The sequence below is a fragment of the Diplotaxodon limnothrissa genome, linkage group LG17 (genome assembly GCF_057381915.1).
Source record: "Diplotaxodon limnothrissa isolate DT_005_m linkage group LG17, D_limnothrissa_male_GT1.1, whole genome shotgun sequence".
NCBI classification, from domain to species: domain Eukaryota; kingdom Metazoa; phylum Chordata; class Actinopteri; order Cichliformes; family Cichlidae; genus Diplotaxodon; species Diplotaxodon limnothrissa.
Window position 1 is genome coordinate 37,421,072 of NC_140612.1, and position 25,585 is coordinate 37,446,656.

Below are 25,585 nucleotides of genomic sequence, written 5' to 3' on the forward strand. Positions count from 1 at the left end.
GAAAAAGACAATGGCAATAAAATGATGTGAAAACAAGAAAGAGAACACCTCTAAAAGACTTGTTTAGAGGACAGATTATGCAGCTCGAAACAGGTCAAAGTCTTAATTACGCCCCCATCGGTGAACTGACTCACATTTGCAGATACTGGCTGTCACTCAAACTCACTCAAGGCTTTAAACGGTCGAGACGCAGACAAACACATTTGGAGTAAGGATTCGAAAATTCAATCTGATGAAGATTTCAGGGTTTTTAGAGCGAAAACTCTGTGTGCACTAGTGTGAGTGCAAAGGAAAAAGTATTCCACACTGGCATTTTGCTTCAAGATGATCAAAGTGACTTTTTCAGTGTACTCCACATTCTGTTTACAGCTTTTATTCGTACTAATTAGGCCATCATACCATAATCAAAACTGCCAAACGACCAGCACTGTGCCACTTAAACAGACGGGAGTCATAAACGGACAGAGCTTTTCGGCGTACATTGGATAATGCAGACACATAAAAAACACATACGTTAAGCTGTTGTTACTGCAAAATCCTCGTCGGGAACAGTCACTGGATAAATGCAGCACTCTGCTGCACAACTGAGCCAAAGTACAAACCCAGGTGGTCAGAAAATGTAAGGAGTGCTGTGCAGAATAAATGTCTTCTACAATTATACAATGATTGTGGGACAGACATGAAACAAAATGGGTATCATTTCTGAACTTAAAATTGTTTAACTGATCACAGTTGTGGTCACTGACTTATTTTTTCTGCCCGAAAATGCTTGTGCTAACCACGGTGGCTAGCACTGGGATTAAACGAGATTCGAACATGCTTACCAGCTGCACTTAGTCTGCGATGTTTAAACTGAAATCTAGCAACCTGTGACACTGTTACTTAACTTATGGCAATATTTTTAAAACCTATCTTTTGAATGGAAGGGCAAGTGAAACATGAAAGATTAGTTAAACATTTCAGCACGTTGATATATTGCTGCAGGAAGTTATGTCTGCCCAGTGGAACATTGAGTTTACATCCCGGACTAGCCCCCAATATATTATGCTCTGAATCAAAGCTAACATTTAATACAAAATAAAACTGAAAAAGAAATAATCAAAGCAAATAAATATGACGGGCAGCATAAAAAAGGGCAGCACGGTGGTTAGCACTGTTGCCGCCCTATGACAGCTGGGATAGGCTCCAGCACCCCCCGCGACCCTGAAAAGGATAAGCGGAAGCGAATGGATGTTTTCTAGAGATTAGTTAACTGAAAAAGTCCACAGGAAACAACACAAAAGCCAACGTTTCTTGAAGATTAAATGTGTATTTGCTCTAATTTTTAAGAAAAAGCAAGCTTTCCTTATAAGTTCATATAAATGTCAATTAATTATTTGTACATAAAATATTGTTAATAATAAATAATACAAAATAATTACAACTTAAGAGAAGGACATTTCTGCCTTCAGCATGAATTCATGACTTCAATTACATGGAAAGGATGGAGAGAGAGAGGGGGGGGAAGGGGTAAAGCAGCATAAAAGAAAACAGAAGAAGAGATGGCAAAAGGAGACGACAGCCAGAGAGTGCAAGAGCACAGACAGCATGAGAGAATCTCACTTTCTACCCCTTCACAAAGGAGCAAAATTAGGCCCACTGCATGAAAGAGCCAAACCTCTCTCTTCTTTGTCTATCCCTCTCCCTCTCTCTGCGTCAGAAAACAAGAGCACCTAACAACAACAACACAGCGCATCAACCCATCATGTAAGATGCCAGCCAGGCACGTTTGAAGGTTTGTTGGCTGTGTATGTTATTCAAGGCTCATCAGTGCATGGAGATACACAGGAACAAAGCATGGGGTGATGCTTTGAAGATCTGACAACAGTCTGAATTGCCCAAAGAGAAGAGGAGAGAGGAAAAACATGCAGAAAGAAGTAGGGATAGAGGAATAAAGAAGAAGAAAATGACAGCAGGTGAAAAACTTTATAAAGAACAGTGGAAAAAGTAAAAGAGAAGAGAGGCTACGTCAAAGAAAGTAGCTCATTTGCATAACATCATTGGCACAAGCCGTAAGAAGGGATGGCAAATATGTAGATGCAGTTTCATAGTGAGTTCTTCTAAAAAATTCTTATTTGTGAGATATCTCAACTGTTTTCAGCTTCAATATAGCAATAAAGCTTTATCTTAATGACGCTTATGCTTTATAGATATGTGACTTCAACGTCCGTGTCATTTTGGAGGTTGTAGTAAAAGCACCAGACGCACTCCAGCACTGGAAGTTGTTATATTGTTGTTACATTTGTTAAAAATGGTGCTTCTAGCAGATTTTAAAATGACAGTAAATTTGCTGTGTGTAGTGTTGTGTCCAAAGTAGTACACAGAAGCAATTGGGTCCAACCTCTTAAGGCTCCCAGCAGGGTCACAGTGTGCATGGTGTGTGACTTAGAGCTACTGTTGAAACCACAGTAGCTCTATGTTGCATAGCTTCAAAGATGAGCCAAAACATAGCACAGAGAACTTAAACTAACCTATTTTTGTGGGATGTATGGATTCTAGGAAGCAGCAAGAACTGCACACATAAGGGGAAGGATTTCTCTTTGTAGGAGTCTCTCGACAAACTAGTACGTACAGCTTATTATAAATGTAAAACAAACAAGAACACAAAAGAAAAGGAGGTAAAATGTTTTTTTAAAAATTGGTCACGTTTCTCAATAAAGAAAAAAAACAACTCAAAACTCTCAGCAGGTGGTTGAAGGTGGCTTATCCTCTTTTTTCTTTCCTCTCCCATGTTCTGTTCACCTGATGTGTGTGCAAAACATCTGTTTTAAATTCAGAATGTTCAGCTTGAATAAAAAGAGCTGCAGAATGAGGAAGAAAGGTGACTTAAGTAATTTTGAAATACTCACACCAAACCACCTGGCACCAACAGCCATGCCGTTCAGAAACTGATTATCTAAAGGGATTTTCCCAAAGAATCATCAATTGAATTTATACAGAGAATGTTCCAACAAAGAGAGCGAGCAGCAATTCTTCGGGCCTTGTCCATGTCAGAGGACAATGGCCAGATTGCTTTAAACTGACACGAAGGCAACAGTGAGCATCTCTGCATGCACAACACAGAAGACCACACCACAGGCTGAGGATTACAGTTCATGTAGGCTCACCAAAATTTGACAACAAATGATTGGAAAAATGCTTCTATCCTAATGATTCTTGTTTTCTCCTGCAAAATTCAGATGGTAGCGACAATATTTGATGTAAACAACATGAAAGCATGGATCAATCATGCCTTGTATTAATTGTTCAGGCTGATAGTCATATTTCATTGGCACATTGTAGATCCCTTAGTCCCAGCTCTCAACGCCACAGAGCTTAGTCTAGCCTGAGTACTGAGTGACGATCGTGTGCATCCCTTTATGAACACAGTGTACCCCATCATCTAATGGCTGCTGCCAAAAGGATAAAACACCATGTCAAAAAGCTCAAATGATCTCAAACTGCTTTCTTGATCATTACAATGAGTTCACTGTACTCAAGTGGTCTCCTCAGTCACCAGATCTCAATCCAACAGAACATCTTTGGGATGTGGTGGCATAGCAGGTTTGCCAATATGGACCCAAAATGTTTCGAGCAGGGGTGCAAGCCAGAAATGGCGAGCTTTATCTAATAAAGTGGTTGGTTGGTAAATTGCAGAAAATGAATGGGAAATGTAAAATAAAGCATCATTCCTCGTGAATACTGTCAAATGCTCTAAATGTAGATGGATTTTCTTGAATTCACTCATAATTAATCTCACAAAAATCATGTTGCAACTCTAATCGATTCATTTAACATCGCCACATTCAACATAAAGAAGGTACGAGCAACATATTTCTGCAACCCAAGGAGGAGCTCACTTGATGAAAGGAACCCTCCATGATGGTGATATCAAAGATCTTATACTGTAAACTGTAAATTATGCTGTCTATAGCAGATTTCAGGTTAACCAAATACTTTTAAAACACAGTAAATCTGTGACCACTACAAGGTAATATGTGGAGCTTCTCTCTCGTCCAGAGGGAGTGCATGCTGCAGGATTTCCTCTCAGCAAAGGAAGTGCATTCAGGATCGGAAAATCCAAATTAAAGAGATTTTTGAGCACTCTTCCTGGGGAGAAATGTCCCCCTGACTACAGCTGAAAGGAAGCAATTTTAGTATCCACTATAGGAGCAGGGTTCAGCCTTCAGAGTAAAATCTAATCGGATATGGAAAGTTCTCTGTCTGAAGAAGAGATGGAAAACAGGAAAAAAATATCACCTCTGCAGCAACCTCCCTTGATGCATTTCATTACGCTCAGGCAAGCACCAAGCTTAATTCCACTTAGTTCGAATTTGCCTGTTTAGGCATAATCATTGCAGTCTTTTAGTGTCTCTGCTGAAACTGCAGGAAAAAAAAAAGTGTTTCTTAGGATGTTAACAAGGTCGTCGTACATATAAAAACATTCTCTTTTCAGAATGTTTTTTTCTTTCTGAAAATATAAGGCTATTAAACCTGCCTCATTATCATGTAAGATTAAAACGACAGGTAAAATTACAATATGATGGACATTTTAAGACCCTTTCCATCAAAATAACAACAAGAACGTCTGCAGTGCTGGTGGGAAGTAAACTGTTGTTGTATATTATGTTAGCTTCCCTGTAACATATCAGTAAGTATTGTTTTACAACTGTAGCTGCCAACACTTTCTTGCTATTTAACAATAACTTGTTAAATTGCAAGGGCTGCACGGTGGTTAGCACTGTTGCCGCACAGCAAGAAGGTCCTGAGTTCAATTCCACCATCAGGCCGGGGTCTTTCTCTCCCCCGGGTACTCCGGCTTCCTCCCACAGTCCAAAGACATGCAGTTTGTGAGGATAATCCAAATTGCCCATAGGTGTGAATTTGCACGTGAATGTGAGCGCGAATGGTTGTCTGTCTCTGTGTGTTAGCCCTGTGACAGACTGGCAACCTGTCCAGGGTGTACCCCGCCTCCCGCCCTATGACAGCTGGGATAGGCTCCAGCACCCCCCGCAACCCTGAAAAGGATGAGCAGAAGCGAATGGATGGATTGTTAAATTGTTGCCTACCCCTCACCCAAACCCACAGGATGGTCCTGCTGGGGCTTTTTCCTGTTAAAAGGGAGTTTTTCCTTCCCAATGTCTCCAAGTCCTCCAAGTCCTAATGGCTCTAATTGTCAAGGATTTATCCTTGCAGGGTCTTTACCTTACAATATAATGCGCCTATATGCAACTCTGGTTATGAATTGGTGCTATATAAATAAAGATGATTTGAGTTAAATTCACAGTGTACATACAGTGCAGCAAAGGAAAAAATGCTACAAAAAATAATATGCAAGAAGTTCCATCTGGTCATATTTTCAAGTAGTTCAAACATTTAAAAAATAAATCAATAAATAAAAAATAAAATTATATCGCACCTATACCGGCAATGAAATTTCTTGCAACTGCTTTCCCCCTTCTCATGTTGAGGATCTGAAGCAGTGTTTATACTGTCAGAAGAGTTAAGTGTGAAAGGAAAATAAAGCATTCATCTACACAAATGTGGCACAACTTAAACGCTCACAGCAGGAAGGCCCTGGGAAAAACAGCGCGGTGTGCACACACACACATATACACGCCTACACGTGTCATGCTCTCTCACACACATACTGTACAGTCTAATTCCTAAGTGTTAACCAGAATGCTTTGATAGATGGAGCTTAAAAGCACATTCGAAACACAAACTGTAACCAAGTGTGTGTCTGGATGAAAGCAGAAAAGAAAGAGGGATTGAAAAGAGGGGCGAGAAGAGGGCACACAGGTGCAGGAGGAGCTCTTTGGACACAGAGTTGTGAAAAGAGAAACGGTCTCAAGGGTCCCGGGGTTGATTTCCTGTGACCTGTGGTGATGAACCGGCGAGTAACCCCTGAGTCTCGCCAGCTACAAAAGGTGCCACTCTGCACTGTGGAGAGTGGCACTTTCAGCAGAGGGGTAGCAGAAAGAGATGAGTGATCCTTACTTCAAAAGGATATCACACAAAAGATTAGGGAGTTTTAAAGTGAAAGTTGAAAAAAAACAAAGGGGGGGGGGGGGTTGCCACTCACCAATATATTCAAAGACGAAAACGACGAAGAATGGTGTGACCAGGTCGTTGATGCCTTGCACGTAGCCGCTAGCGGGATGCCGGATGGCCCAGATAAACAGGATCCGTTCAAAAATCTTAAGACATACAAACATACACAGAGACAGAGTACCAACGCCATGAAAAGAGAAGAAAAAAATTCAATCCAACACTCTAATAACAACATAGTTGTAGAAATTTTTAACACAATGATTGACAACATTTCAGACATTAAGCTGGTTGGAATTAGAGATTTAAATCATTAAAGCATACATGTCAGAAAGCGAGTGAGGTGTGGAAAAAAAGCATAGGAATCATTTCAGGCGTGCTAAGCTGGTAAAGAAGAAAAGCTGGGTTCATGTCATGGGAAGCAGGTTTCAACTCTGCCACATTAGCTGATCATCTACTTGGAATACTGTTTAAACCCATCTCTTGAAAAACTAAAGGTAGCCTGGGGACTTTTGATCACTTGTAGCATATTTTTTTCCTTTTTTAAGAGGGCTTTGTTTGGTTTCTTTTACAAAAGCATAATCCAGCAGATCTACAGGCGGTCATGCACATACACTCCATATTAATTATGGATGTAGCATCCAGTTCTGAAAAGTGAATCAGACTCATAATTGTCAACCTAAATTCTTTCCAATGCCCAGCAAAAGGGGCGTGGGGTGGGGTGGCTGACACGTTCCTGATGAGTTTATGATCTGGATCATTAGTTTCTAGTCTCATCTGATACAAAACGATGTTCATTTTGTAGCTAATGGTCCAATTTAGAAAAAGACAATAACGCGATGGCTGCTTTAAGACGCATTCAGTTCAATTCAATTTTATTTATACAGCGCCAAATCACAACAACAGTCGCTTCAAGGCACTTTATATCGCAAGGTAGACCTACAATAACACATACAGAGAAAATCCCATCATATGACCTCCTATGAGCAGCACTTTGGCGACAGTGGGAAGGGAAAACTCCCTTTTAACAGGAAGAAACCTCCAGCAGAACAAGGTTCAGAGCGGGGTGGAACCCAGCAGATTACTGTCATCTGTTTTTCAGTCACATCCGCCCCTCCCTCGTTCAGGTGCACTGAAAGTCACTCAACCTCAGCTGTCAGCTGGTCAGTTTTTGGCTAAATGATTTGATTTTATTTAGAAAGAGGGACAATACATATTAATGAACATTTTAACAAATGTAAATATGCCAGATTGTAGCCTTGGGCTAATTTCCATCTGCAGTGTTTGGCTTAAGGCCCCAGTTATTTTGTTTGCAACCTAAGTAGCAAAGGGACAAAAGATGCACCTCATTAGCCAAGCTAGTTAGATAGCACTATAGTCAGCTGACACAGTCACATAGTTTAACGTAGAGCTTGAGCGATACTGAATTTTTGAGGCCGATACCAATAACAATACTTGGAGATGTCCACCTGAATCTGCTTAGATCAATTGGTTAGGTTTTTGGCAATTGAAAAACAAACGTGTTGTCAACAGTGAAAACACCAACACTGCTTTGGCGAACAAACTATGTGACATCAAAACTCATAAAATGGCAATAGGATGTTTCTACCGCCTCTTCTCTACTGCCAATGCCGATACATCTACAATTAGCAATTATATAATATCGGCCTGCCAATACATCCACAGTTAATATGAACCATTTCTTTGGCTCTCCATCATCACTGAGCAACACCTCAGTCTTTAGCTCCTCAGCTGTATTTCTTGTTCTTAAAAAAAAAAACTCACTTTGAACTTTGTTCTCTGATTCTGGTGTTGGTCTCCTCCCTCCTCACTTTGTCTCTGTCTCTTCCTCTTCCCCTTTGAGTCAGTCTCCTCCATCTCCTTCTCTTTCCCTTCTTTTCAACATTTTTTTTTGCAAGGCAAACACTTCCATCTTTGTTATGGGTGGCTGTTTAATACTGTCAGCCCCAGTGAATTAGAAGAGGCTTGATGTTTAGCTTGGTTTTTTTCTGTTGTGCAAATGGATTTCCCTCCAAAATACGAAGACAGAAACACATTTTTCTTACACCTTGATGTACCGCACCCATCAAGCCCTTATGTTTTGGTGACCATGTCAGGTTTCTGTCACTTTCTAAATAACCTCATACCTCATTGTTTTATGGTATATAACATGGTCATGGTAATGGGTTTTTTGTTTGTGTTTTTACTGGGAAGTGTCTCCACAAAACCCTCGCCTTTTTATTTAAAGTAATTCCATCATTGCTAAGACAGTGGAAGAGAATGGTAAGCTCTCCCTGGCTTTCTCCTCCACACCTCACACCACCTCTTTCCCTATCAAAGCTGCATCCATCAAACACAGGAGAGGTGCTGGTGAGAGCAAGGGGAGTGGGTAATGGGACTTCCATGCAGCCTCAAAAGCCGACATGCATATTTCACATTGGCAACCGCTTTGAGTGAACTCATGCACACAAAAACTACCCGGTCCGCAGCCGTTTTACTGTGAGGACAAAGACTCTAAACTCTGTATGTTTGTCTGTGGCATCATTTGTATATGAAAGCGAGAGAAAACGCAGCTGCAACTGAATATTTTCTCCAGGAGAAGATAACATTAACTTCATTGCTTTTTTTTTTTTTTTGGGGGGGGGGGGGGGGGGGGGTGTCACAAAATCAGCTTTTCTGTCTCCTTTGTCAAAAAACTATTGTTCAATTCCATTAGCTCCAGTCCCCCAAGACCCAGATAAGGATAATCTCCAGAGATAAAAAAGAAATTGTTACAAGAAAGGTGTCAACTCAAGAAAATGTTCATTGGTGTCTTGTCCAGATCTTGGGGGAAAAGGGCTGTCCCACATTCAAAACATTAGTCTATTAAATATCCTACAATAACTATACGAGTCGCTTACATCATACCTATTTGTTATGCAAAGACTAAAATTAAAAAAGCTTGTGGTATAAGGCTCATACTGTGCTGAGTGATAAATCCTGCTCTTTTAGCCTATAATCACAAATTGTATGCAAAACACAACACATTTGAATCTTGTAATTGCTGATTATCAACATCTCCTGAAGACAATATTGTACTCGAAAACAAGAAAAACTCCAACGCTTTAGATACCACTTAGGAAATCACTGCAGAATTGCTTCAATATCCCTCTCTCCCTGAAATGGAACAGACTGTTGACTGCCTTCCATCTTGACTAAATCTCCGGAGCCCCAGAGACAAACAAGTGAATGAAATGAAGCAGAGGTGATTTTCAGGTGGCACCGCAGCAAGTATAACCATATAAAAAAAAAAAAAAGGGAGGGGGGCCTTGGGAGTCTGTTGCATACCAAAATATATGAGGAGCACACTGCTTGAATATTTCAGTGTATGCTGGTGGCTTTTATTTAGCACGTAAGCGGGAAGAGCTGATGTGTGGGGATGAGAGGGAGAAAAACATGGGATCTGGGAGAGGGGAAATGGAGGTAAAAGGAAAAATACAAACATCAGATGAAGTAATAGTGCATACTGTAGATAAGATACTTGGTAGAAAACAAGCACCCAGCCTCCTCCTTGTCTGATCTCATTTCCACGCTAAGCTCCCTGCTTACAGCCTCGACATGTATCCTGTACAAAACAGGGGCAATGGGAGGTGGCACTGCCTGGGGCAACGTGCGTATGTATTCAAGTGTTTGCACATATTATAGGTCTGTGCACTCCTGAATGACAGCAACCCTCATCATTTTCTTTCACTTACAGGTACAAGAGAAAGTTTGGAATTAACATAAGTCTTCATGTAAGTCACAGCAGTCTGACTAAACAAAATACACAATCTTATTTTTGCATTAGCAGTCACGTGCAGTGGAGGCCAGATAGGAGCAGCACCTCGTGCAACCTCTTTCAGCAGTAAACAAATGCAACAGGAGGCTTTTAGAAACGCTTTTTCCTGCAGGAGTGTTTCAGTGCATCCATCTTTCTTTGGATAACTGAGCAGCCTTCTTGATTTGACCATTCCAAGATATTACCTTTCTTCTTTTCTAAGTTTAATCTACTTATCTACTAAGTAAAGCCTGAAAAAATTCTGAATTCATTATTCCCCTACTGACTGCAAAGCATCCAGATCTCGAGGCAGGACAGCAGACCCAAACCATGATGCTCCCTCCACCATGTTTCACTGTGTGGATAAAAGTTTTGGTATTGGTGTGAAATATTTTGACTTATTTTTGGCGTTTTGTTTTATTTTTTAACACAACATTGCACATTGTGGCATAAGATCATTGTTCTACGTCTGTCCTATAGGTATGAAGAAGTTAATTACCTCTCAAAATTTGTTTAGCACCAGACTTCAGATATGTGAAAAAGTGAAAATACACTCTTTGTAAGCATTCTGGCATCAGTCACCATGATAATTAAAGCAAAGCTATTTGGCTGAGGTAGAGAAAAATGAGGCATAACCATTGGGGAATTTGGGATTTTAAACGTTTTACGGACATAAGTAACCATAAGTTGCTAAAGTATATTATTGGCATGATTACTGTTTTTACTACACATATGAATAAAATGGTAAAAAGTTAATTAACCATATGAGTGTTGATGTTGCATGGTTTATCCACCAGAGGGCACTCTGCAATTTCCCTGTTGGCAACATCCCTGTTAAGAACGCCACAATTATAACAACCAGATGATCACCGCACTGTCGGGTAGATTGTAAATGAGGAAATAAGAAACTACTCTTAACAAATGTTAGGAAAATCTGCTTATGTTTGTGTCTGAAAGAACGAATGTATCGGCTGAGATATCGGACTTTTAAATCAAAATATCAATCCTATCAGTTGGATTGATACAACAACAACAAAAAACAAAAACAAAAAAAAAAACAACCTACACATGACACGATTTCTTTTCTCGTAACCTTGTATGTTATTCTGCTGATAACTGTCCCTTTATGTTCCCCAGCTATAGCAACAGTTGAGTTTAGCGTGTTACAAAAATATTATGACCTCAGCAGTGTAGTCATACGAGGTGCTGAAATGCAGAAAACAGAGTTTCAAACACTTAAATACATACTAAGACTTATTTTTAACAAAAGTCAAGACATTACTAGACTCTTTAATGACCTGCGGCCAACTTGACTCTTGTGAAACATCAAGTGGTCTTTTGCAAAATAAAAATAAATAAATAATAATAATAAACATTGTGACCCATCATTTCTTTCTTGAAGATCCGTGTTTTCCTTTGTGCTACTTTTCCATGAACACATTCTTAGTGGGTGGGTTTTTGTTTAAGTGGACACGTGAACAAAGGTTTTAGTAACTTAGAGATTTCTGCTTGCATTTTGCTGTTAACTTTGGATCCTTATGTTTTCTTTAAATTTACAGACTTTGTTCTTGGTGTGATTCCAAGCTTTAGGACAGAGGTTCTGTTAATTTTTTCTAGTCTGCATTGTGATTGATTACTTCATGTGTTCAATGAAGATCAACCAGATTTTCACCTAAATGCAAAAATCCCACTATGTTGTATGGATGTCTGAGTGTGTATGTGCGTGCTTCCTCGCACCTTTGTGCAGGTAAACACACAAAGCAGCTCGGAGCCCTGGGCACCTCATTAGCCTCCACCTCATTATGGAGTTTTCTATCTGTGTTTTCACTTCTCTGCTTCTCAGGCCAGTGGTTCTACTCATGACAGGCCATTCCTGAAGCACTAGAATAATAAGATAAGCTTAACCCAATATAAATGAATGGAATCAGGTTAATGTCCATGTTAAGTTGCACTGGGATGCTGCACTGATAGTCCCTCAGACCAGTGGAGTAACTTCTTACAAGAATTTCATAGCTAAAAGACCACTAACCATACTTACATTATTTCAAGTTATTCTGTAACTTACAATGAGTAGATAGTTAAAGGTTTCAAGCCATAACCTGGCTTATAGTTTCTCACACAGCCCTGACCCTGTTCTGGCTTTACACTTCATGTTTATTGAAGTGTGACATTCTGAAGGGAGACAACAAATCAATCAGATTTTAAATGTCTTCATTGATATAACTATTAAATTACATGTGAAATCACTATTGTCAAGAAAAACCACTGATTTGTGGTTACGACAACTTTGTCACTTTGTGTAACTTATGGGTTTAACACATTACTTCTGAGCCAACTAAATCATCTGCACACATTTAATACAAATGACCTAGTAAGCCAAAAATCTAGTAATTAAAACTGTATTTTTTTTAAGGTAAAATCAGTATTGATTATTGTAGGTTCTTCGGAAGCATCTCAAGGTGACTATTGCTGTGATTTGTGGCTATATGAACATAACTCAATTCAAGTGAATTGAACTAATAGAGTGTAATGACAGGTTGGAAAAGTTGTTTTTTTTAATGAACATTACAAAAAACATCCAATACACAGTATATGTAGACTTAAAGTGATACTGATTCATATTAAGTAGCTACAATCTGCATTTACCCATCAACAGAGAAACTGAGCAAACCCGATCTGAGTGAAATCAGCTGATATTAATTTTATACGTATGATAAAAGCGCAGCAGCTCTGTGTGAGAAACAAATGCCTTTAAAGTATTGTTTATGCATTTCTACTGATCACCATGAGAAAAAAGGTGCTTATGAGTTTTCCTAGCTTTTAACCATATTGTCCAATGTGCACAACTGTGACTAATAGTTCAATGTTTCAAACATAATGCTCAAGATGTTTTGAAGAAAATGACTTCTTATATCGGCCATAACAGAGCACCCAACTGTAATAAGAAATGCTTCAGTAGAACTAACGAAGCACAACAAAAAGATATGAAACTGCCAACCATGCAGAGTGAAAGTTAAAAGGGATCTAATCCCATGCATGTAATTATTAAAATCATGTGTGTTCTTCGCTTGAGCAGCTGTGTATGTGCCCCATGCCAAATCATGCAGTGCTTAAGCAAGGGTCTTCCCATTTTACACTCGCAGGCAGATAGAAAAACATTAAATAAAGTAAGTAAATAAATCAAGATACTGAGACTTGAGTGGAGACAGTATTTTTACTCTAACACTCAACTACTCGTCACAGTTTGTGCCCCATTTTTTCGACCTATATCGTTTTAACTATTGTCATGTTTTTCCCCTCTTTGTAAGCCATCTCACATGTTCTGTCTTTAAGGTGTCCAACATCATCAGTGCCTCTAATTCCAGGACCAAATCTGCCTAAAAGTAGAAAAGGGAAAACCCTGCTAGGTGAGGTGGTGTGTGTGCAGCTGGAGGGGTCTCACCTCTTGAACAGAAGCTTGTTGAAAGAGAGGAATAAGAGGATTAGTTCTCGGTATGTCAATGTGAATCTGCAGAGAGAAGGAGAGAAAAAAAAAAGACAAACACTGAAGCAACGGGCAGGTTAGCACAGATTTGGCCATTACAGACAGTGACAGGAACGGATAGCGAGAGGAACAGTTAGTGGATTGGTGTCTTTGATTGAAGTCGGACTGGGGTTTCAGTTTTCTGAAATGGATAGCAGCTGTGGTCTTGAATGCAGCACTGCATATGAGCGCCCTTGCATGCTGAGATGCCTCTACGATAATATGTGCTTGCATCAATGCGTGTGTGTGTGCGTTTATGCATGTACGAGACCACATTTACACCATTTCAGAGTGTTTACCCCACAGACGACCGATACGACAGGCGGACAGATTCATCAGAAGGGAGCCAGGCGGATGCAGGGCGGCAGCTGGAGCCAAGCCAACTGAAATAGCCCGGTCTGTTTGTAAGAGTGCGCGGCTGGTTACGGGACTGGGCATTGGGTCCACATCCAGTCCACCTTACCTCTGTCACCTTTGGCTGCAGCACCAAAGATTCAGGACTCATCCTAGGAATGTCTATGTGGATCTGACAGCAACATGGGAGAGAATGTGTTAGACACACACGGACACACACACATAAACACAAACACACACAATATAAACGTCCTCCACATGTACTGCATTTTCAGACTTTTTCAGGCGTTATAAAGAAATGACAAAGGACATAAAGTGGAGTTATTACACTCACACCCAGTTCTATATTATATGTTGGAATGTATAGGGTAGCTTTGCATGATTACTTATAATCCTTATTTGTCTTATAGTGTATCAGTTCATCCACTGTTTTCAACAAGCCACTCTAGCTAGTGGCTGCCCCTCACAAACAGAAGGTTTGAGCAAAAGATGGGTGGGGCCTCAGATGCCAAATAATTTACACATCTTCTGTCTTGATAGCATACATAGTCAAGAGCAGTAATAAGAAGAATTTTGAGCATTTGGCTCACAGGGATGACTTCCACATATAGTGATGTTTCTACATCGAGCGAGGACGTTTTTAGAGGTCTGGCTTGTCTCTTTGTTGGTGCGTTTCCAGAATTACTTAATGTAATAAACAGATTTGCATTAAAAATATCTAATGTGGAGCGCGGCCCATCTTAGAAATGGTTAATATTTTGATGCATGCGTCCCTCTGCAACAAAGCCACACTACTAACCACAGAGCCACCAAAACTTACTACAAACCAATACTAAATCCTCCTGGATTTAATGACTGAGTTGAAACAAGGTATGGAAGGAAGCTTTGGTCATGTTTAATATAAGCGTGCACCATTTTCATAGAATATATGACAGAAAATAAGCTAAAAGTATTCAAGGCCACTTTAAAATGGGAAGTTGTGGTATTTCCCATGAAGCAGGACGAGGTGGTATCTTTGAGAATATAATAATTCTCTATGTAAGTTCCAGTAGCATTCAGCTCACTGTTTTAAAATTGTATTTTGACATTTGACATTTTGTAATTGATAAGGCCATCGTAAATGAAGGGTCGGTATTTTCATCCTCTAGTGGTCCAAATATTTTTAATGCATCAGAAATAAAGATTTTTTTTAGATCACTTTCTCCTGGGGAAGAATGAAACTGCTGCAGTACATCAAAAGGGTTTGCAGTTCAAGCTGGGACATCCGTATGCACACGTACACACACACACACACACACACACACACACACACACACACACACACACACACAGTGTGGGCAAGTTACAAGGAACATAAACAAAAATATAAAAGAGACAAAAGAACAACCTCGAAACAGACGGACATTCAGAATGGATGATGGACACACAAACACAAGGATGACATGTAACAGAAATGAGCGGAGCCCTGTGTGATATCACTTAAAATTAATGACATACTTGAACAGTAGACCCACTTTCTCTTTACAAAATAAAGACTACACAGACTTACTATATTAATAATTGCAGGCCACAGAGTAGAAACTCAGTGAAGCAAATGAACCTCCTAGTGTTCCTTCTTCTTGTGCTTTTGGCAGCGTGATTTGGATCGCCATCACGCTGCAGTATTGCTCATGTTGTCAGCCAGTATTTTGTTAAATTCACAGGCATTGATGGTCCCATCTATAAATGTCATCTCCCTTTTGCACTCAACTAGCTCCAAATCATCACACCCCTGCGCTCTCTGTGCTTCACTGTCGGGACTATGCATTCACTGTAGTGGTCCTGCTGAACCGCGCGCGAGCCAAAATAAATTTCCTCTTTGTGCTTCTTTTTTAAAGTCTACACCGGGTTTTTTTCTTTTCTTTTTTAAGTTGTTCGAACAGGCTGACATTACAAACTGTCCTTTACACTGTCTGAGCTACCACAGAAACACTCTTTCCATGGATAAACCCTGAGCCAAATCTGAAGTACTTGCCCAAACTTAAGGTCCGAGCCCCTTTGCAGCTATGTATCTTAACCCACATTCGGTGCTCAAATTCTGGCCTGCCTACATGCAAATACATCTGCACAGTGATGCGGTGCCCACCTCATAACAGACTGTTGAAAACCTTTAGAAATATTTCAAAAAACAAATTAAATATGGATAATTAAATATGATGTCTTTTCCTATGCCCGATACTTTCAGTAGCTGTCTTATTTCTGCAAAGTTTACCGACTGCGGTTTATTGCAGTATTTTGCTACATTAAACACTAACAGCTGGGAAACTTGCAGATGTTTTGTTGAAGCCTTTATGTGGACCAAATTGCATGTAAGACAGACTTTTGGGATATACAACATTACGTGGGATGTTATTTTGTGGATTAAATTAAACCATGTCATTAAACTGCATATGCCTGACCCTTGGTGTGATCCCCATTTCCTGGCGTGAACCTTAGTAAAATTGAGTCTGACACTCGTGCTATACCTTTTGATTACTTCTGCAGCCGTCTCATTTCGACTCATTTATGGTTGGTCACTGATATTCCTGTATGCTTAACATGTGGGAGAATTCTCACAATAAATGCATTTCTAGCTCCTCGGGCAGTTCTTCTCCGCGTGGAGCTATGATGCAGACACGGAGATTCAACATGAAGAAAGTTCTTGATCACTGCAGTTTATTTTAAGTCTTTGCTTTTTAGCAAAACTGTGATTAACATGGGTATTTAATTTTGCTGAACTGAGTTTCTACTTTGGGGGTCTTTCTGTTCACTGTATTGTTTTTAAAGTCTTTGTTTTCGACTCTTCATAAGAGGAAATGATCTACTTAAAAAATGCAGCTATTTAGAGATCGCACAGTTTCAAATGATGTCAAATGAACACATCTGTGCAACAGAGAATATGCATTCTCATCTCAAACACTGCACTCTACACACTGCATATAGCACCACTTTGTTTTCTATTACATACAGTAAGCTACTTTTTATCTCATTTTATTTTACTTCTGTACTTATTTCATCCAGTCTTATTTACAGTAAGCAAAACCGCACAGGGGCGTCTTCCGATCTGTTGAGTACTGTATGTAAACACACATACAACCACGTAAATATGTATAAACAAAAAAAAAAAATCAAAAAAGAAAAGAAAGAAAAATACAGAAACCCAATACAAACCCACCATCCTGAGCAACATGAATGCCAAAGTAACATATGTACAAACACACATAATCAGGCACACAGCAAAAATAAATAAACAAACTAGAAATCACTAAAGCACAAGTAGAATCTGGCAGAAAAAGGAGGCTTCAAGACACAATCCAAACAATCATCAAAACAAAGTATGCCAGCTCCCTGGCACGGTGCAGAGGAGATCAATGGGAAATTGGACGGAATGTGAGAAATGTGTGTTTTTGCTATCGACAGTTCACTTGTAGTCGAGTGTAAGAACGAGGGGATGGTGTGTGTGTGTGTGTGTGTGTGTGTGTGTGTGTGTGTGTGTGTGTGTGTGTGTGTGTGTGTGTGTGTGTGGTGGTGGTGGTGGGGGGTAAAAACGGATATTTTCAGAACCAAACAGAATACTGTTAATTTCAGTATCTCTCTGAAGCCGTTCGTCTCTGGTCTGTGACACAGACACACACAGACGAACAAACAATCAGACGAGTACATGAGGGAGAAGGACGAGAGAACAAAGGAACACAAGCAAGGGGGGGAAAAAAATGCAATAAAGATCACATTTTTGCCAAATAACTAGTGGCAGTAATCCTGACTGCAGGGCCAAATTCTGTAAAAAGGCACTCTTTACACACACACACACACACACATATATATATATATACACAAACAAACAAACGCTTACACTGTTTGTGTCCTAAATTCATGCTGAGCTAATACATTGGCAACGGGAGGATGCTCTTGTAATTAGAAAGAGTCTTTCTGGAGACTTTCATTCATTCTGTCCCTCAAGTTGGGGGATTCAGAAAACTATAGGCATACGAGATGTGTGGGCTCGTGTATATGCATGTACCTGTCTGTATGTGTCTTGATGATGCTCATCATTGCGAGAGTCGTAGTATTGCTGGATGAAGCCGAAATATTCTTGCCTCTTCCTCTGTAGAACGCTTTCCCTCCTCTCTGCGTTGGCTGGCAGGTAACCCTGATAGACAGAGAGTGAGAAACATACAACATCACCCATTTAAACGTTGATGCAAGTCACACTGTAGATTTGATTTTTCCATTTATCTTCTCAGTTCTTCATATATTCTTGTTTTTGGATCCGACTCAATTCAGTAAGAGTTCAGTTTTGAAGTAAAGTTACAGCTGAAAAAAAATGCTGTATTTTAATTCACTTTCTTGCAGACAGCTCAAAGAGAAGATTGATACTACTTTCATGCCTGTGTATTATTGATGAAGCTGAGGCCTGGAGCTGGTTAGCTTAGCTTGAAAAGAACCTATTTGGCTCATTTTCAACTCCAAACTTTTAACTTTGACTTGACTTGAGTGGCTTTGCATAATTCACACTTCAAGATAATCCCAATTTTTCTTATTCTGGGCTTCGGTTCAGCTACCTTTTAGAGCTGCTCTCGCTTTGAGTCATGTTCTTCTCATTGGCTGTCACTCACAAACAGTAGGTTTGAACAGCAGGTTGGCGGGCCTGTTGTACAGCAAGGATAGTCTATGCCTGAGAACATATATTACAGATATCAACTGTTTATTAACGCATAAAGATCCAGGAGTAGAAAAACAACCCATGTGACAGTACGCTTTATTAGGTACACCAGCTCAAATGCTCATTAATATCTAATAAGCTAATTACAAGTAATGCTCTTCTGCCAAGGTATGCAGAGGAAATGAAAATTTAAGCAGCAGAAGACCACACTGGATGCCACTGCTGTTAACTGACAACAGGAAAATGAAGCTACCGTCCACACGGGCTCAACAAAATTGGACAACAGAAGACTGGAAAAACACCGAGTGGTAAGTTGATACTCTTATTCCCAAAATATTAACAAACAGAGGATTGGCTTTAAATGTTAAGGCTGGCCAGAGCTTCACATTTGCCAGATACTCATTAACTATTACTACGGGCGTGAATTCTACCATTAGCTCAAAATGCTAACTCATTTTGATGCTCACCATGCCTCTTGTAGGATTAGTAGTGAGTAACCAATTCACCTGTCTTTTTCTAATACATGCAAACATGCTTGTCGATTCCACATGGGATTCATTAATTGAGCATATATTCAGGGAGGCCATCTTTCCAGTGTTTAAAAACACACAATTTAAATGGGTATTTGTGCGCGTGTGGAGGGGGGTGTTTGTCAGACGGCATATGTGAGCATGCATTTGTGAAAGACTGTATCCTGGTTATGCGGTCAGGCTTATGCAATGAGGAGAAAGTCAGCCCTAAAACGAACAAAAAAAAAATACATCTATTAAAAGTGAGAGCTGGGGCTAGGCGTTCTGAAATATTCAGAGAGTTACAATCTTCAAAACTGAACTCAAACATGACTTCAGGCCCTGAAAACTACTTCCCGTGAGAAAAAGCTGGTTCATCTAGCTGTGAAACATTCAAAGGGTCCCTTTTTATTTTAAAATGACATCTATGAATGAACCATTTTTGCCATTTTTCTCTGAAGAGCTTTGATTATGACAACAGACAAAACGACTGCCTGTTATCAACCGCCTGTTAGATGACAACTAAGCAATCTCAGAGACTGAATAACGTCCACCCGCTGCAGGTAAAAGCCCTGTAAGAAATATAATAAATGCGCCTTCAGGTTTTAGATTGTGCTTATTGTGTTGTGTCTGCCTGTTCTTTCTGTGCCTTTGTGGGTTCATGCAAGCTACAGTGGGGCAAAAAAGTATTTAGTCAGCCACCGATTGTGCAAGTTCCCCCACCTAAAATGATGACAGAGGTCAGTAATTTGCACCAGAGGTACACTTCAACTGTGAGAGACAGAATGTGAAAAAAAAAAAAAAATCCATGAATCCACATGGTAGGATTTGTAAAGAATTTATTCGTAAATCAGGGTGGAAAATAAGTATTTGGTCAATAACAAAAATACAACTCAATACTTTGTAACATAACCTTTGTTGGCAATAACAGAGGTCAAACGTTTACTATAGGTCTTTACCAGGTTTGCACACACAGTAGCTGGTATTTTGGCCCATTCCTCCATGCAGATCTTCTCGAGAGCAGTGATGTTTTGGGGCTGTCGCCGAGCAACACGGACTTTCAACTCCCGCCACAGATTTTCTATGGGGTTGAGGTCTGGAGACTGGCTAGGCCACTCCAGGACTTTCAAATGCTTCTTACGGAGCCACTCCTTTGTTGCCCGGGCGGTGTGTTTTGGATCATTGTCATGTTGGAAGACCCAGCCTCGTTTCATCTTCAAAGTTCTCACTGATGGAAGGAGGTTTTGGCTCAAAATCTCACGATACATGGCCCCATTCATTCTGTCCTTAACACGGATCAGTCGTCCTGTCCCCTTGGCAGAAAAACAGCCCCATAGCATGATGTTTCCACCCCCATGCTTCACAGTAGGTATGGTGTTCTTGGGATGCAACTCAGTATTCTTCTTCCTCCAAACACGACGAGTTGAGTTTATACCAAAAAGTTCTACTTTGGTTTCATCTGACCACATGACATTCTCCCAATCCTCTGCTGTATCATCCATGTGCTCTCTGGCAAACTTCAGACGGGCCTGGACATGCACTGGCTTCAGCAGCGGAACACGTCTGGCACTGCGGGATTTGATTCCCTGCCGTTGTAGTGTGTTACTGATGGTGACCTTTGTTACTTTGGTCCCAGCTCTCTGCAGGTCATTCACCAGGTCCCCCCGTGTGGTTCTGGGATCTTTGCTCACCGTTCTCATGATCATTTTGACCCCACGGGATGAGATCTTGCGTGGAGCCCCAGATCAAGGGAGGTTAACAGTGGTCTTGTATGTCTTCCATTTTCTGATGATTGCTCCCACAGTTGATTTTTTCACACCAAGCTGCTTGCCTATTGTAGATTCACTCTTCCCAGTCTGGTGCAGGTCTACAATACTTTTCCTGGTGTCCTTCGAAAGCTCTTTGGTCTTGGCCATGGCGGAGTTTGGAGTCTGACTGTTTGAGGCTGTGGACAGGTGTCTTTTATACAGATGATGAGTTCAAACAGGTGCCATTCATACAGGTAACGAGTGGGGGACAGAAAAGCTTCTTACAGAAGACGTTACAGGTCTGTGAGAGCCAGAGATTTTCCTTGTTTGAGGTGACCAAATACTTATTTTCCACCCTGATTTACGAATAAATTCTTTACAAATCCTACCATGTGGATTCATGGATTTTTTTTCACATTCTGTCTCTCACAGTTGAAGTGTACCTCTGGTGCAAATTACTGACCTCTGTCATCATTTTAAGTGGGGGAACTTGCACAATCGGTGGCTGACTAAATACTTTTTTGCCCCACTGTATGTTAGGTTAACTGTTGATTGACTGTTAGTGTGAATGTGAGCGTGAATGGTTGGTCTGTCTCTATATGTTAGCCCTGTGACAGACTGGTGTACAGGCTACGGGATATACTCCGCCTCTACCTCTATGACACCCAGGCTCCAGCCGAAGCTTGACCCTGAATTAGACAAACGGTCAAGAAAATGAATGAATGAATGAAATCTTGACTGTAACTCAGATATAGTCACTGCAGTGTTGCCCACCAGTTTCTTCCATGTTCCTATAAGTCTGAATGAGTCTTTGCAAAGAGCACAACTGGAGGGGACTCAACTCAGCTGATAGCCGGAGGTGATTGTATTTTGGTTATATATAGAACAAGGAAAGCTGCTCAGTGCAGAAGTAATAATTGAATGTGAATTTCCACCTATGTAGACAACAGATTTATCAGAGTCAACTGTTGAATAATCAGAAACCAATCGTATCTAATTGCCAAATCGACCCTATTCCATCACAGACCCACTCCGTCTTATGGCAACATTTAAGGCAGGATTTAGAGCATGTTGTTATGCTTGACAATCTCATTTTGCAGCAAATAAATACATAAAATGACTGGCCAGGCTGTTAGTACAGTTAAAACTATAATATTTGTCACATAAATAACAAAGGCAAGGGCTTCCAGACAGCCATGCTCCTAATAATGCAGAACTTTGTTAGCGTTTAACCATGACGATTATATAAAAATCCTGTTCAGCTACAGACTGAAACTGTTCTTATAGCAGGCTGTAAACATGATTATTTCTACTGTAGAGTTGGGCACTCTAACATCAGGTCTGTGGGGGCTGAGCCCCAGTGGGCCACTAGAAGAACTCAAGTTTTCTGTGAGTGATGAGTTTGCTTCTTCGTGACCACTAAGTCAGCATATCTCACTAAAGAAGACCATGATGTGTTACTAAATGATCCTGAAAGCTAGCAAGTGGATTTTTGCCCTTATATTGTTACACTGACGTGGCTGCGGCTCAGGTGGTCGAGTGAATGGATGAATGAGTGAATTAGTGACCCACTGTAAAGCCCTTTGTGGAACAGATAAGGTTAAAAGGTTCCATATGAGTGCAGAGCACTTAGCATTTAAGTACAGACCATATGCTGCTCCCATAGGTCAGGACTAAAACTCCCTACATAAATCTTACAAAGGTGCCTTTCCTGTAAATATTTCAGCAAACAGCTGCTCTCGTGCACGGATTTGTCATCACTTCCAATTAAAATGAGCATATTTGGCTGCTGATCACACGCAAGTTAGAGCAACTGTGTCTTGGACTGGCTTTAGTAGAATCCCCATCAAATTAAATTCATCTACCTGCTCCAAAAGAGTCAGAAAATCAGAACAGGCCCTAAAACGCGGGTGTTCACTGTGTGTTCATCATCAATGTGTGTCTGTCTGTGATGCTGTTGTCATTCGTTTCAGGAAGCGGGAAGCCATTTTTTGGAAATATGCGGGCAAGCAGACAAACGCACACAAACCATCAATTTTGAGCAACTGTCTACAAGACAGTCAATAAGTGTAGTGACAAAAGTTTCTCTTTCATTTGTTTTCTGTTCAATCCTACAAAGACAAGGCCCCAAGAGAAGTCTGCAGAGTCTAGAGGATTGTCTGCAGCACAATAACAACTTTGCCTGCAAAAAGCTGAACACACACACACCTGGCAAGCACAAACACTGAGAACAGTTAAACTTTGCTGTAAAATATATTATAGAACAGTTATATTATAATGTGAACATATATATGCGCACACACTCTTAAATCAGAAACATTCTTCTCACGTGTTTCTCGTGACCTGTGACATTTTTAATTCCCTGCAGCAACATAAATCCAGTGAAGCACTGCCCTGCTTCTTACTCATCCACCCGACTGTCAATGCTCAGTCGGTGCTGCCACTCATCCAGACAGTCACATTTGTGCCAACATGACTCCCCCACCCAACCCAGATCCCTGACAACACACACACACACACATGGTCTCTGCCAATATGTCCATGCGTCACATGTTGAAACTGCTCCACATGCAAACGCACACACTTGTATACACACAAACACAAATCAGTACAGGGCAGCTACAAAGCAATGGGCTCAGACATTAGGTGCACTCTGCCAAATGAGGGACAGTGTGTGTGTGTGTGTGTGTGTGTGTGTGTGTGTGTGTGTGTGTGTGTGTTGAAGGTTAATGGACAGCTTAGTGGAGGTCAATCACACTGCAGCTGTATTACTGCTCGATAGGAGAGCAGGACACACACATGGGAGGATTTGACAAATATAGAGGAGACCCAAACACGACTATACATGTATTGTAAAATGAAATCACAGTGACAATTACTAATTCACATGACCAGTTAAAACATATCTGCCATCTGACCTAAATGATAAGCATCTCCGTCTCCAATTACGAAGGCACTGTGCAAAAAAAAAAACCCAAAAAAAAACCACAGTGCTAACACAAGTGATGGACTAGTGTTTTGTCTACACATAACGTAAAACTTAGCAAACAATCAGCAGCCAGGTCTTATAGAGCAACGGTCCAAAACCCCCAGGCCACAGACCCGTACCGGTCTGTGAGTCCGCGAGTTGAGGCTCGGGTGTGAAATTTATGGTTTTTAGGGTCCATCCATTCGCTTCCGCGTATCCGTTTCAGGGTCGTGGGGAGCGCTGGAGCCTATCCCAGCTGTCATAGGGCAAGAGGCAGGGTACACCCTGGACAGGCTGCCAGTCTATCACAGGGCTGACACATAGAGATTCACTCCCGTATTCACACCTAGTGGCAATTTGGATTATCCAATTAACCTATCCCCACAAGCTGCATGTCTTTGGACGGTGGGAGGAAGCCGGAGTACCCGGAGGGAACACACGCAAACACGGGGAGAACATGCAAACTCCACACAGAAAGACCCCGGCCTGATCGTGGAATTGAACTCAGGACCTTTTTTCTGTGCGGCAGCAGTGCTAACCACCGTGTCACCGTGCTGCCCTTTCAAACTTATTATTATTTTTTAATTGTTTTTATCGTTAACTCTGTTTCCCTGGGTCTTTTCCTGTGTTATGAATAAATCTTGTATTTATCTATGAAAATATTGTTGGACATAAACTGGTCCATGGCGCAAAAAAGTTTGAGGACCGCTGTTATAGACTGATGACAAGTTTAGTTCAAATTGCCATCAATATGTACGGAGAAGAGGTACAGTAAGTGCGTTTCTAGAGCCATCTGTCAAACATGGTGGATCTGTGATGGTTTGGGACTGCATTTCAGCCAGTGGTGGTGGGAATCTTATCAAAATTGACAGAATTATGAACATAGGAACATACAGTAAAAACACACAGTGGAACACCATCAGTCATGGATTGGCCTGCCCAGAGCCTGCACCTCGACACTGTTAAAGCAGTGTGGGATCATGTTGACAGAGAACAGAACAAAAGGCAGAAACATCCTTTGAATCTCCTTCAAGAAGCCCAGAGAACAAGAAAGCTTGTCTGAGAGTTCCGGCTGTGTATTTCCATTTATGTCTGCACAATTAATCACTGCACCAATTTGTAATTTCCCCAAAGTAAAGGAACAAATAAATGACCAAAGCCTTTTGCACCATCCTGTAAATGTAAATGTTTTAGAGTTAGTTGAAGGAAAGGGATGCAGAGAGCACAAGCAGCTCGCCTTCTTTTAGAAAGCAGAAAACTCAAGAGCACTTATGCTCGAATCTGAAAAATATTTTATTTAATTTGTGATCTACTTGTTTTTTTTCTTGTTTTTTTTTTTTAAGGAGATTTTAAGAAGACAGACAGATGGGAGACTGACAGCGAGGCATAAATGCACGAGAGCTCTACGTGTCCTGCCAGTGGTGCAAAATGTAGCTCCTGCCTCTGTTAATCAGTCTACATAAACCTCATCTCTTCCTCTCTTCATTCTTAATGCATCAATCTACTCTTCCTCCCGTGGATCCTCCACTTCAGTAAACTCTGTCTTCCAAAAAAAAAAGACCAGGGGAAATATGCTTGGGGAATCCATTTGGGGAATTTAAATGAAATTGTTGGAGGGTTTTTTATACCAAGTCTCCTCTCTAAATTGATTTCTACTTAGAAGGAGCACATTATTCTAGAAGGAGACCAAAATAAACTGTCCCACTGCAAGCATGGCAGAAGTTGAACAAACAAAACTTTACTTTCTGTGTTTAAATGCTTGTTTTTCTGCATGTCCACATTTTTCTATAAACACAATGTGAGTTTTTCAGTGCTTCGTGGCAACATCTGAGGAATTTGGGAACCTCCAACTGAAAAATCAATGTAATACGCTGACTCACTGCCTATCAACTACAGATATCAAACCCTTCAATCATCAGGGATTCAATATTCTACTG

The 25,585-nt window shown here is 40.6% G+C and overlaps 1 protein-coding gene across 1 annotated transcript in view; it reads right to left on the reverse strand.

Moving 5' to 3' along the window:
• The window catches only part of tbc1d22a (TBC1 domain family, member 22a), a 163,649-nt gene that overhangs the window by 89,420 nt on the left and 48,644 nt on the right, over window positions 1-25,585 (reverse strand). Inside the window, exons 7-9 of the mRNA XM_085375485.1 lie at window positions 17,782-17,910; window positions 13,308-13,373; window positions 6,104-6,218 (exon numbers count right to left, since the gene is read on the reverse strand). Of these exons, the coding sequence (XP_085231611.1) occupies window positions 6,104-6,218; window positions 13,308-13,373; window positions 17,782-17,910 (310 nt within the window). The remainder of the gene's footprint in view (window positions 1-6,103; window positions 6,219-13,307; window positions 13,374-17,781; window positions 17,911-25,585) is intronic.